Here is a 12,423-nt window from a genome sequence, read left to right as displayed (position 1 = left end):
ACTAGAGAGAATTTATGTCCCAATAACAAAAGAGTTTAATAGAATTACAAAGTCAATAAATACTAAACTTTTTGAATAACATAGGATTTCCATAGAATTTAAAAGTCCATAACCCAATAACAAAAGATTCTAATAAGATTTTAAGAATTCATTAACCAATAACAATGAAATCTCTAAATTTTAAAATTCCTTCAAAAATTAACTCCCAATAACCCCCCCCCTAAGTTACTCCATTGTGATTAACATTATGATAACGAACCAGTTAATGTTCTAATTTGCGTCTAATTAGACCCCATTTATGTAAATATTTTTTATTGTTCATTGAATTCAAATATTTCTACCTATCTTGAATTTTGTAGTAGGAAAAAAATATTATTATTGTTTGCATGTGTATTACGTTAACATCTAAAAAATAATCCTCATCCTCTTCTATAGCGTTGTCTTCGTCTTTGACTCTTTGTCGTTGGATTTTTCTTTTGGTTTCGGTTTCATTGCGGTAATTAAGTCTTTGTTTTTCAACAATATTTTTGCATCTTCATACGTTTGAAAGGTACATGCTCAAAATCTTTAAAACTAGTTCTTCGTCATATAGAAAAATATTCTTTCTAGACCAGTAGTGAAATAGACACCACATCTTTTTGCAACTTATCTTCAGAAAACGGAATACATTGATTGGCGTTATTAATCACATCAAAGACTAACCAACCAGTGGCCGAACCAGCTCAAAAGTTTACTGGGGTCAAGAAAATCAACTCACGAGGTCAAGTTAGTTTTGAGCAAATGTTACCGCGGTCAAGGATTCAATGTATTGATTTTATAACAACTCCTTAGATTTTTAATCAGAAATACTACATTTTTTTGAACAAAAATTCAGGGGGTGAAGTGAGCCCCTTCCGTAAACGTTACCTCCGCCACTGCCACTGGAACCAACAATAAAATTGTACTGATTTATATGAATTTGTTCTCAACTATTCAGTAAAAAACTACCATACCTTCACATTAATTTATTTTTTTAATCAAAGTATGATTGGACCCAACGCTCGCATCAAAGTTCCACTTGCCACTCATCCATGTATATGCTGTATTTTAAAACATTACAAACAATACCCCCTAACTTTATAATAACAGGAAAATAAAATGTAGAATATAACGGTATTCCAATTCAAATCTTATACCATAAACACAAAAACACGTGAACTGCCTAAAATATATGAATACAGCAACGGATAAATAATTTAAACTAATCACTTATGTGCATCGATCCCAAAATTTATGCCATATTATCGAATCACTCTTTTAGTATTTCTATTAACATCTCTCTCAACCAAAAGAAACGACAAAAAGATATAAATGACGTTGTTATTAGGAGTATTATATTTAAACTCATTAAAAGAAGTTAGCTAAGCCATTATCCCTTATATATTAATTGAAGAACATTTGAAAAGATGTAACCTCAATTTTGTATTAATTAAAAGAGGCCCCAATGCATAGGTGGCACTCAATTAGGTAGTCAATTACATTCAATTGAAAAATAAGTAGGTCCACATTCGATTTTTATATGTTGTTAGATACATAAATATATATAAAATAGGTTTGTCCATCTTAACTTACATTATATTTTTTAATGGACACATTCGACTTATCTTATTTTGATAGAGATGTATGATTATAAATTCTCATTTAATAAATGACTATATAAAATATACTATTCTTAGAAAAATAGGTTTGTCCATCTTAACTTACATTATATTTTTTATTAAACTAACTATCGAATTGATAAATAATCTACCAAAATGTTTTTTGCACTTTCCTTAATTAGAAGCTACGAAATTACCTAATATGATTAACGTATATATGAAAATTAATTATTATGAATAATAAATATTTGATAACAATTTTGGTATCTTAGTTCTTTTTTTTTAATTTTATATTATTGAAAGATATTAAAAATCACATTAAATATATAATAAAAACATTTATATTTTTTCTTATATGCTATATTTGAATTTTTCAAAACGTCTATATATTATTTAGAAATTTGAATATTCCCACTCTGAAAATTTTGTGATCAATAGATTATTTTTTTGTTATAATAAGTTACAAATGATCATAAAATATAACGCATATGAATTTTTATTTAATAAATATTCAAACTAAATAATATATATATATATAAACACTAATGATTTAAAGCAACAAGATTGGCTGATCAATTTAGTCGTCCAGTTGAAATCTTTCAAAAGTATGTGAAAGACTAAAGTCAAAGTAAATATGGATTTAGAATATTAGTTATATTTTACTAACCAAATACCGAAAAAAACCGAACCGAACCAAAACCAACCCGATATCCGGATTGAACACCCGTAATTCAAATGAAGGCAAACTATTGTTTCATTCTCCAAAATATAATAAAAATAATAACTTAATCCCGCGCAAGGCGCGGGTCTTATCCTAGTTCCTCTTATTCTCGCAATCATTATTCTTGTAATAAAAAAATCACTGTGTAAAGTACGTTTGTCAAAGTCCAATAGTATTAAGCAAGAAACTGTTGTGTACAACATAAAAAAAAATAAAAGAAAACAATCTAACCAAAAAAAAATCTAATCCATCCACGCACAAAAGGTCATAAAGCCACACACACATCAGTGACACCAGACGTAGCAGCAGAGACCACTGTTACAGAGAGCACTCTGTTCTGACCCCTCTCTCCTCTTTAACATTTGTCATAAAAATCAAAACTTTAATTATTTTTAGTTTCTGTAGTTTAATCAAAAATCTTGGGCTTTTTATGGAAAACCCTTTGTCTTAAAGTCTCATCACTGTGTGCTCTCTCTTCTCTTCCCCAAGTCATGAAGAAACAACTCCTCCTCTGAATAAAGCTCTTACCTTTATCTCTCTAATGGGTGGCTTAATCGATCTGAACGTGACGGAGGAAGAAGACGAAACGCTCTCTTCGGCTTCTGGGTCTCTCTCTCCTTCCATTTCGTCTTCCTCAGCGTTTGTAGCCAATGGTTCTTCGTCTTCTTCGAGCTCGTCTGGTGTTTGTTTGGAGCTGTGGCACGCTTGCGCTGGACCCCTCATCTCTCTCCCCAAAAGAGGAAGCCTTGTTTTGTATTTCCCTCAGGGACATTTGGAACAACAAGCCCCCGGTTTCTCCGCCGCGATTTACGGGTTGCCTCCTCACGTGTTCTGTCGTATTCTCGATGTTAAGCTTCATGTATGTCTTTATAACAACCTCTTCCTGTCTGTTTACTTTGTTTATTGAGTTGAGATAAAGGAACCCTTTTGCTCCATTTGAGTAAAGTCTGTACCTTTACGTTTTGTTGTGGTTTGATTTTGATAGGCAGAGACAGATACTGATGAAGTGTATGCTCAAGTCTCTCTTCTTCCTGAGTCTGAGGTGAGTGCCTTTCTTTTAGCTGTGAGTCTTGGAACAGTAACTGTAGCTTATAGATTTGAGATGATTGTTATAGGACATTGAGAGGAAATTGCGTGAGGGAGTTATAGATGTTGTTGATGGTGGAGATCAGGAAGATTATGAAGTGGTTAAGAGGTCTAATACTCCTCACATGTTTTGCAAAACCCTCACTGCTTCTGATACAAGCACTCATGGAGGCTTCTCTGTTCCTCGCCGTGCTGCTGAGGATTGCTTCCCTCCTCTGGTACACTTCTCCACTCCTCCAATACTAAAAAACATTACTCGCCTATAAGCTCTTAGTAAGTTGGTTAACTCCATAATGTAGGACTATAGCAAGCCACGGCCATCTCAGGAGCTTCTTGCCAGGGATCTTCATGGCCTGGAGTGGCGTTTTCGCCACATTTATCGAGGTAAAACTTGTTGCCAATTGTGTTGCTTTATGGTTAGTAGATGAAATATTTTTTAATGGTTTGAGTGTGTTTTTAGGGCAACCTAGGAGGCATTTGCTGACTACAGGGTGGAGTGGGTTTGTGAACAAGAAGAAGCTTGTCTCTGGAGATGCTGTCCTTTTCCTCAGGTAATAAGAAAAACTTTGGACTGTTATAATTGTTAAGAGGGTTTTGTGATATAGTATTCTTTAATTTAGAGGTGATGATGGCAAACTGCGTTTGGGAGTTAGAAGAGCTTCTCAATTTGAAGGCGCTTCTGCTTTCTCAGCTCAGTATAATCAAAATACGAATCACAACAATTTCTCTGAAGTAGCTCATGCCATATCTACCAACAGCGCTTTCAACATTTACTACAACCCCAAGTAAGCCCTTAGCTCATACTATATCTATATGATGTTTGCACTGATACTTGTCTAAAGGAATTGCAATTGGTAAAAACCTTTTGCAGGGCAAGCTGGTCAAACTTCATAGTACCTGCAAAGAAGTTCTTGAAGATTGTTGACTATCCATTTTGTATCGGTATGAGATTCAAAGCCAGGGTTGAGTCTGAAGATGCCTCTGAGAGAAGGTTGCCTCAAGAGAACTTCACACCACCTGAGTTTTTTTTATTTGCCCATATTTATAAAAACGTTTTGCCTGTTTTGTCAGATCCCTTGGGATTATAACTGGAATCAGCGACTTGGATCCTATCAGGTGGCCTGGTTCTAAATGGAGATGCCTTATAGTAAGATATATAACATGATCTTTTAAATGTCACTTTGGTTTGAGTCTTTGAGAGATGACCACTGAAACTATGTTTTGACGTCATTATTCAGGTAAGGTGGGACGACAATGAGGCAAACAGGCATCAACAGCGCGTCTCGCCATGGGAGATTGAACCGTCTGGTTCAATCTCCAGTTCAGGCAGCTTCATGACAACAGGTCCTAAGAGAAGCAGGATTGGCTTTCCTGACATTCCTGTCTCTGGTAATTACACATCTCAGTTCTAACAGCTTAAATAATCTTCTCTAGCCTCTTGTTTGACGTTTTCATTGGCTACTGCTTCAGAGGGGATCCACGCCACAGACTTTGAGGAATCTCTAAGATTCCAGAGGGTCTTGCAAGGTCAAGAAAAATTTCCGGGTTTCATCAACACCTCTTCGGATGGTGGTGCCGGGGCCAGGAGAGGCCGGTTCAAAGGAACGGAGTTCGGTGACTCTTATGGGTTCCATAAGGTCTTGCAAGGTCAAGAAACAGTTCCCGCCTACTCAATGACCGCTCATCAGCAGCACGGGTTGAGCCAGGGGAACTTTAGTAGCCGTTTCCTACCGCCATCTTTAGTCCACGTCTCATCATCACCGTCTTCCGTCTTGATAACCAACTCGAACCGTCCCAATGGGCGTCTGGAAGAACACCAGGGAGGTTCTGGCAGCAGGTGCAGGCTGTTTGGTTTCCCACTGAGGGATGAGTCCACTGCGATGGTTGTGCCTTGTGTTGAAGGGCAAAAAGGTGTTTCTGGTGTTCAAAGCAATCATCATTCACAGGGAAGGGGCATTTATGGCATGAGAGATATGTTGCTAGACATTGCTCTCTAGTGGTGTACTTTGGTTTATGTGTGTTTGTTTTCTTGCGGCTTAAGTAAGTGTGTATTTTTTAGTTGGTTTTATTTTGAAGATGACTTGGTAGCTAAATTTCGGATGTCACAGGTTGATGACTTTTGTAAACTTTGTAGCTTCCTTGCAAGAATGGTTTTTAGGTTGAAGTTTTTCTTGAAAAGTATTTTCTTTAATTGACGTTTCTGGTTCGGTGTTTATAGTGTTTACTTTTTCCCTAAATTATGTTTCTCTCCTTTTGATGGTTAACTTCTGATTTGGTTTCTAAAACTGAGATCTTTAGGTAGCGTATGGTTTGAACTAGGGATAGCAAATAAATCAAATTCTAAAATCTGAACCAGAACTGATTTGATAAAAATGAATCTGTATCCAACTGAATCTGATAATACCAAATGAATTTTGTTTTATGGGGTTTATCCAAACCGAACTGAAACCCGAATAAATATTCGACAAACCTAAAAGTTTTTAAATTATAGAAAAATGTTCATACCAAACCCGAATTCATTTCCAAATAAATACCCAAAATGTACATACTAAATTCAAACTCAATTTAGAATAATTATCTAAAATATTTATACAAACCCGAATCGAATCTTACTAAATGTTACTGAACCCAAATAAAACTCAAACCAAAATTTTATAATATTTAAGTGAGTCTAAAATTCATAAACCCAAAAATCCGATATCTAGTTGAATGGTCTATCGAATGCCTAACCTTAGTTAGTTTGAAATAACAATTGGAATCTTTATAAAAGAGATGGAAGAGAAATGAACAAGAAAAAAAAATTGGTGTAGTTCAAGAATTGGGCTGGTAATATTATATTATTATCTGTTATCTCCGTGGTTATTTCCGGTTTAATTTGTAAATATGTCACTGAACCGGAAGAAACCCAACAAGACAGCAACACCAACAATCTTGTCTCTCTGCCTCTCGATCCTAATCCAAACCAAAAAAAAAACACAAAAGACAATGGAGGAGACGACATGGGAACAGAGACTACAAGCCGTAACTCACATCCTCACACACCCAACAACGAAACCATCTCTCCACTCCCAATTCCTCATCGGAACGCTAGTCCCATGCTACCTCTCGTGGGATTACCCTCCGATCCTCTGCCACTCTCCTGGAGCGCATCTCCGTCAATGGTGGGTTTCTCAGTTCCTCAAAAGGGCATCGAGATTCGGGCTTCCTGATACCTCGTGGAGGTCGAATTGCCCGTTTTATCAGCCGTTGCCGGCGGTTATGGCCGCCGGAGTGGAGGAAGGAAAGTGGGGAAGAGAGGAGAGGAGAGTGTATGTGAGGAAGAGGCTGAGGAGGAAGAAGCTGGTGAGCGAAGTGAATCCTTTGATTCCTCTTTTGGTTCCGAATCTGCTTCTGTTTACTCTCTTGTTGTGGGATCCTATTCCCGAGTAGTTGGACTTTAATCTTTGTCTCTGTACGAGAAAGCAAAGATGTTGTGTTTTTTTGTATTGAAGAAATTAAATGAATGGATTCAGACAAAAACTCAATTACACTACTACTATGATCGTCTGTCGTCCACAAAGTTACCAGAGATCTATAACTCCAAGAAAACCAGTTTGCTTTTGCATTTTAAAACTAAAAACATTATATACTTATTATTTAATAAAAATTAAATTATTTTCCAAATTTAAAAAAATTTAAATTTTTGATACAATTATTACGTACTCTTGTATATTTACAAATAGTAATAGTTATTGAATTTCCATTTACCGGCATGGCATTATATGTTTATCCATCCCTATAAGTTCTTGTACTAGTGTCAGATCACTTATTCCAATCTTTATTTGGATTTCACGTCAAGAAGAAAAGTTTTCTATGTAATGTGTTTGTGAAAGTTGTATAGTGTAGTTATACGTTGTTGTTAGTATAAATGTTTGGTTGCTGCGAGGATTAGTGTTTTCATGGGTCGATGGTCTATATCATTCATTGTCTCTTAATTAAACTTACCGACCCCTCATTCGTTAGTTCCAACCGCAAGTCATGCTTTAATCACTAACACAGTAACACTACTTTGACAAATCTAACAAATGTGGAGATAATCTATTTTCTTGATTTCAAAAGATCATGGAGGCGTTAATTATTTTTTTCGTGTTTTCGGCAGTTGAGATCTATCTTAGATATTGTTTGAAAAGAGAGTACCAACTCTCCCATACTCAAAGTCACAGAAGTCAAATGTTGTTTGAAATAATTATAGCATTTGTTTGTTTTAGGTAAAAGTTTGAAAAACTACGAACGATTTATGGATCATCATTCATCACGCATATTGTTAACGTGAGAACCAGACCAATAGTTTCTTAAGTATTGAATATAAAAAAAAACATTTGATAAACAAATCTTTCGCTTTGGAAAAATATAGGGTGGGTGATATTTTGTATAATCTAAGCGGCTTGTTCATTTGTAATCATGGATTTTAATGTTTTTGATGATTTTGTTTGTGGATGTGCAACTGCATATTTTTAGTTTTTTGTTTGTTAATTGTGTTGTGATCCTAAATCCTAATTATGAAACACACAAGTATGACTGATAAGAGTTAGTAAGCATTCGGTGGTCAAGATATTTAGTGGCTAGCGACCTACCTAATTTATTTATTTATTTGAACTAATCTTTATTTGATCGTTCATTATGTCAACAAACTTTCTTCTTCTCTAGAGTACGTGAAATTAATACTACATTTTAATACTGCAATTGAAGGAAGCAGTACGGTTTTCATCTCTTAAATGCATGGAAACAAACACTGATACGTAGCAAAATTGAGAGAACATTTACGATGGCTTCGCACCGAATTTTATTAGAGCATTTGACACACTAAAGTCCCACATGGTTACCAGATGTATAATACATACACAAAACACAATTGTGTTGTCGTTTTTAGTACTTTCTGTCCGTTTCATTGTATATGACGTACGTAACCATTCAAAACCTAATTAAATATGGTGATCCCCTAATTGATCACATTCTAAGCTCTGGTAAACTTCTCATGGCATACTCTTTTTCTCAAAAAGCTATTTTCGTATTAATTTGGTAAGAATTTTTTTCCTGATCCATGTAGGTTTTGTATGTTGATCGTCAAGGGAATACATTTTCCTATTATCTTGCAGCGTGTGAGTATCTTAGACTCTTAGTGTCTCCAGCCCCATATTCTTTTAAAGCATGGAGGACTGATCACTATCCATAACTCTTTTAACAAAACTACACACAAGAAATACACATTTTTCATCTCACACACAGTGTTAGGTATACTAATATTTAATGTAATTAAAGGTTTTCTTAGTTACCATATATTGGGATATAATAACCATATAGCCCCAAAAAGTGGAGCCATTTCTTTGAAACACATCTCATCCATATGGAGACCAACATTAACCATTATCACCAATTCACTCCTTATTTCCACCAAACCATTTACAGTCTATATATATGTTAAAGGAGTTAAGTTAATCAAAATGATAAACATCTAATATCTCCTATTCTCCTATATATAGACACTCCCACTTACTCTCACAAACCCACAACACTCACACCATCATGGCTTTCTCCACTAGATCAAGACTCTTCTTCTTGTTCTTAATACTTCTTCTTTTCTCCACTCAAATCAATGCAAGAGACAGCTATTCCTTTGGTAAGTTCCAGAGAGAGTACCCCAAAGAACAAAACCCTAATAATCTCCAAACCAACGAGACGAGCGAGCAAGACGACCAGAACCCTCCCTTTATGCCCCAGTCCAAAAACGGATACGGCTTGTACGGTCAAGAAACAACCTACAACAACAATGAAGATCAGTTTAATAACAAAAAATACGACGAGAACGTTAACTACGACGACTCTTTCTCAACCCCGAGCCTAAGCCAAGCCCAAGAATCTTACAAGACATATGAAGAGAACTATCCTAAGATGACCGAGAGTTACAACGAGAACAACAAGGACTCAAGCTACTACGAAAACTCCAATGGCTACGGGCCAAAGAATAGAGAGGAGGAGGCGTACAAGGGTTATGGCAACAACGTGGAGAGACAGAGGATGAGCGATAAGAGCTACTACGAAAACTCTAATGGTTACGGCCCAGAGAAGAGAGAGAAGGAGGCGTACACGGGTTATAGAAACAACGTGGAGAGACAAGGGATGAGCGACACGAGGTTCATGGCCAACGGTAAGTACTACTATGACCTTGATGACGACAGAAACCACGGCCGTTTCTACCAGAAGCATTACTACAACGACAACCCCACCAATTACAATGAAGACTCGAGCTTAAAGAATTCATACAGTTCCAAGAACATGATGAACGAACGGTCCGAGATGTTTGGGGAAGGACAAGGAGATCAGTTCAGTCCATGAACACGCGGAGAACAAATCATATTAAATATTTTCAAATTTGTTTTTTTTAAACTAATATAAGTTATGATGGTTTATAAGTGAAACTATTAATCGTTTGCATATAAAGTTGGAAGAATAAAGATATATAATGCTTTTAAGTTAATTTTCTTGTGTTTGGTTCAATCATAATGATATGTTCTGTTTCCTAATATATCATCGATGATACCTGAGGATTTTCAAACGGAGAGTGCAGGGATGGATGCAGTTTAAGGCAAGATGACGAAGTGAGTGGGGTTTATTCTTAAGTGACAGTTATTGGAGTCATGTTTATTCTTAGGTCATAAGATCTGCTTTTAACCTAAACGATTAGTTCAGTAAAAAGAAAGAAAGTGAGATATGGACGTTGGTAAGATAATAATGTTATGCTGAAATCATCTTGTTCTAAGAACATTTGGTGTAACCCAAGATTCAGAAGACCGCTTAAAACCCAATTCAAGCTTTCTTTCTTTTATGGATGTTGGCAAGACAATAATATAATGCGCACACAAAACTCTTCCATTACCAAGTTTTTCATTAACCTCTCTGTTCAATAACCATACAAAAACAGATAAAGAGGTTACAAAAGCATCCAAAACCCAAGATCAACATAGCAAACTTGCAACTGTCATAAGATAAAACATAATCTCCCCACCTTTTCTTCATTCCTCCCCCCATACATAACCACAAAACAAAACCCATTGTGGCGCTTTGATACATACATACCCCCATCAGACAGACACAGAGAGATCATTCCTCAACATTGACGAGCTCATACTCCACAAGAGACAGATTGTTATCCTCTTTAACAACCATTTCAACAGGCTCCGTAACCTCAATACGACCCCATTTGTCAACAGCAAGCCTCATCGACCCCTTGAACATATCGATCTTCGCGTTCCGGAGATTCACAGTAGCTCCTGGCTTCATCAATTCAACTAAACCACCACAAAGACAGAAACTTTAGTATCAAAAACAGTAAAGTCATCAACTTTGAGTAAACCCATCAGATCAAAAGGTCTGACCTTGATCGTTGCGAGCGGTGAAGAGGATGGAAGCGGTTTCGTCTCCGATGAGGCACTCGGAGATTCGATTAGGTCGGAGGTGAGAAGAAGAAGAAGCGGCGTTTGGTTTCTGAGGAACGGAGGTTTGGCTGACGACTTTGACGGTCAGGGTGTGTCCGCTCGTGCCTGGTTTGAGCTGATCGACTTTGACGAAGACTGGTTTCTTCTTCTCCTGAGGAGTATGAGCCGTCGCCGTCGTCGTCGTCGACTGGTGCTGTTGGGGCTGATACCGAGGCTGCGGCGGCGGCGGGTTTCTTCCCTGTCGGCGCGGCGGAGGAGGTCCGTTTCTGTGGCGGGGTCTTTGCTGAGAGTTGTCGGTGGGGTTTGATGCCATGAGGAGTGAAGAAGAAAGGTAATGGAGAATGTGTGTTATCTCTAGAGATTGATTGATACGAATGTTTTGATCTGTAGAAGAAAGCCCTAGGGAACGAGAAGACTTATGAAACTTTTGATTCCTTTAGTGGAATTTTACTATTTTTTTTTTCTTAAAAAAAATGAAAATGATGGCAGTCGAGGCGTCCACGTCATACAGAACGAAAAGAGATTCTTTTCGAATTAAATTGGCCCACTGATATATGAGCCTGAGTGATACGGGCTTTGGGTCATTTTTATTCCAGTTTTTCTAAACAATAGTTTCTAATGGTAGTCGACGGTCCGTACACCCCGTAAATAATAACAAAAATCTTTACATATATTTATATACTTATATATTTTTGTTACTATTTGAACTGTACAACACTTATCCCGCGGTTGTCCCGTACATTACCATTCAGAGCCAATATATTGTTTGATAATGGGAATATTTGGTTGGAATGTAGATGTAAAAATATAGTTGTGTGATTTAGACTGTATTTTGTTATTGTTGTAGCTTTATATTTTTTTTTGTAAAAAAATACTACAATCCCTAACGCACTTTAATAGTTGCTTTAATAAAAAAAGTGAAATATAAACAAAGAAAAAAAAAATTGTAGATACGGTAATAAAACTTTAATTTTAATATTAAATCTACATCATGATTGATTAGGATTATTGATTTAAAAATAAATAAAGCTAAAGTCTTAAATTAAAGGTCAACCAATCATCACCAATATATATGAACAAATATGATGTCAAAAAAATTATGAACAATTTATTGTTTGTTGACACCAACACTGGATATGAGGTAACTACAAGTAGCATCTGATTATGCCCAGTACGAAATTACACCAAGTATTGATGGGTCATCACAACAAAAGGTGTTGAAATCATATGAGATAGATGGTGAAGTGATGTCAGACAGAGGAACCAAAGTAATGAGACGATTCCGGACTGCAACCATTAAAGAAATTTTGAAACCGTTGTGGCGTGAAGGCAATCTTACCAAAGATGTACATAACATACATGGTAGTGAAAAGGGCTACTGAAAAGATAGTCAGTGGTGATGTCCAGTTCAAGCAGGTGCCGACTGACACATAATCCAATAACTTAGTATGTCTTCACCTAAGATTGGGAAGCTTGTGGTTGTGGAGCTGAGTTTGATCTTAGACAC

The 12,423-nt window shown here is 36.4% G+C and overlaps 4 protein-coding genes across 5 annotated transcripts; 3 read left to right on the top strand and 1 right to left on the bottom strand.

Annotated features, from left to right (window-relative positions):
- Window positions 1-2,640: 2,640 nt before the first annotated feature.
- LOC106447200 (auxin response factor 3-like) lies at window positions 2,641-5,657 on the top strand. Of its 2 annotated transcripts, none has more exons than XM_013889072.3 (10): window positions 2,641-3,217; window positions 3,344-3,400; window positions 3,474-3,662; window positions 3,744-3,828; window positions 3,905-3,995; window positions 4,065-4,229; window positions 4,316-4,435; window positions 4,516-4,591; window positions 4,683-4,833; window positions 4,915-5,657. In XM_013889072.3, exons 1-10 carry the CDS (start codon window positions 2,900-2,902, stop codon window positions 5,439-5,441), a joined length of 1,779 nt encoding a protein of 592 aa, XP_013744526.2. In that variant the 5' UTR covers window positions 2,641-2,899; the 3' UTR covers window positions 5,442-5,657. The 2 variants fall into 2 exon arrangements, with proteins under 2 accessions (XP_013744526.2, XP_013744525.2); XM_013889071.3 differs by having other exon boundaries at window positions 2,647-3,217; window positions 4,909-5,657.
- Window positions 5,658-6,268: 611 nt separating this feature from the next.
- BNAA04G19880D lies at window positions 6,269-6,976 on the top strand. Its single transcript, XM_013891818.3, has one exon. It carries the CDS (start codon window positions 6,328-6,330, stop codon window positions 6,871-6,873), a length of 546 nt encoding a protein of 181 aa, XP_013747272.2. The 5' UTR covers window positions 6,269-6,327; the 3' UTR covers window positions 6,874-6,976.
- A 1,984-nt stretch (window positions 6,977-8,960) lies between these two features.
- On the top strand, window positions 8,961-9,957 carry LOC106450161 (protein E6-like). The gene is given in 1 exon segment (NM_001316269.1): window positions 8,961-9,957. A coding segment is annotated over 1 exon segment (810 nt). The 5' UTR covers window positions 8,961-9,006; the 3' UTR covers window positions 9,817-9,957.
- Window positions 9,958-10,353: 396 nt separating this feature from the next.
- LOC106447199 (uncharacterized protein At4g28440) lies at window positions 10,354-11,361 on the bottom strand. The gene is made up of 2 exons (XM_013889070.3): window positions 10,857-11,361; window positions 10,354-10,769 (listed from the first exon to the last, which is right to left on the bottom strand). Exons 1-2 carry the CDS (start codon window positions 11,227-11,229, stop codon window positions 10,582-10,584), a joined length of 561 nt encoding a protein of 186 aa, XP_013744524.2. The 5' UTR covers window positions 11,230-11,361; the 3' UTR covers window positions 10,354-10,581.
- Window positions 11,362-12,423: the final 1,062 nt, after the last annotated feature.

The sequence above is a fragment of the Brassica napus genome, chromosome A4 (assembly GCF_020379485.1).
Source record: "Brassica napus cultivar Da-Ae chromosome A4, Da-Ae, whole genome shotgun sequence".
In the NCBI taxonomy this organism is placed as follows: Eukaryota; Viridiplantae; Streptophyta; class Magnoliopsida; order Brassicales; family Brassicaceae; genus Brassica; species Brassica napus.
Note: the sequence above shows the minus strand (reverse complement) of the source record. Positions and strands in the feature narration are given on the sequence as shown.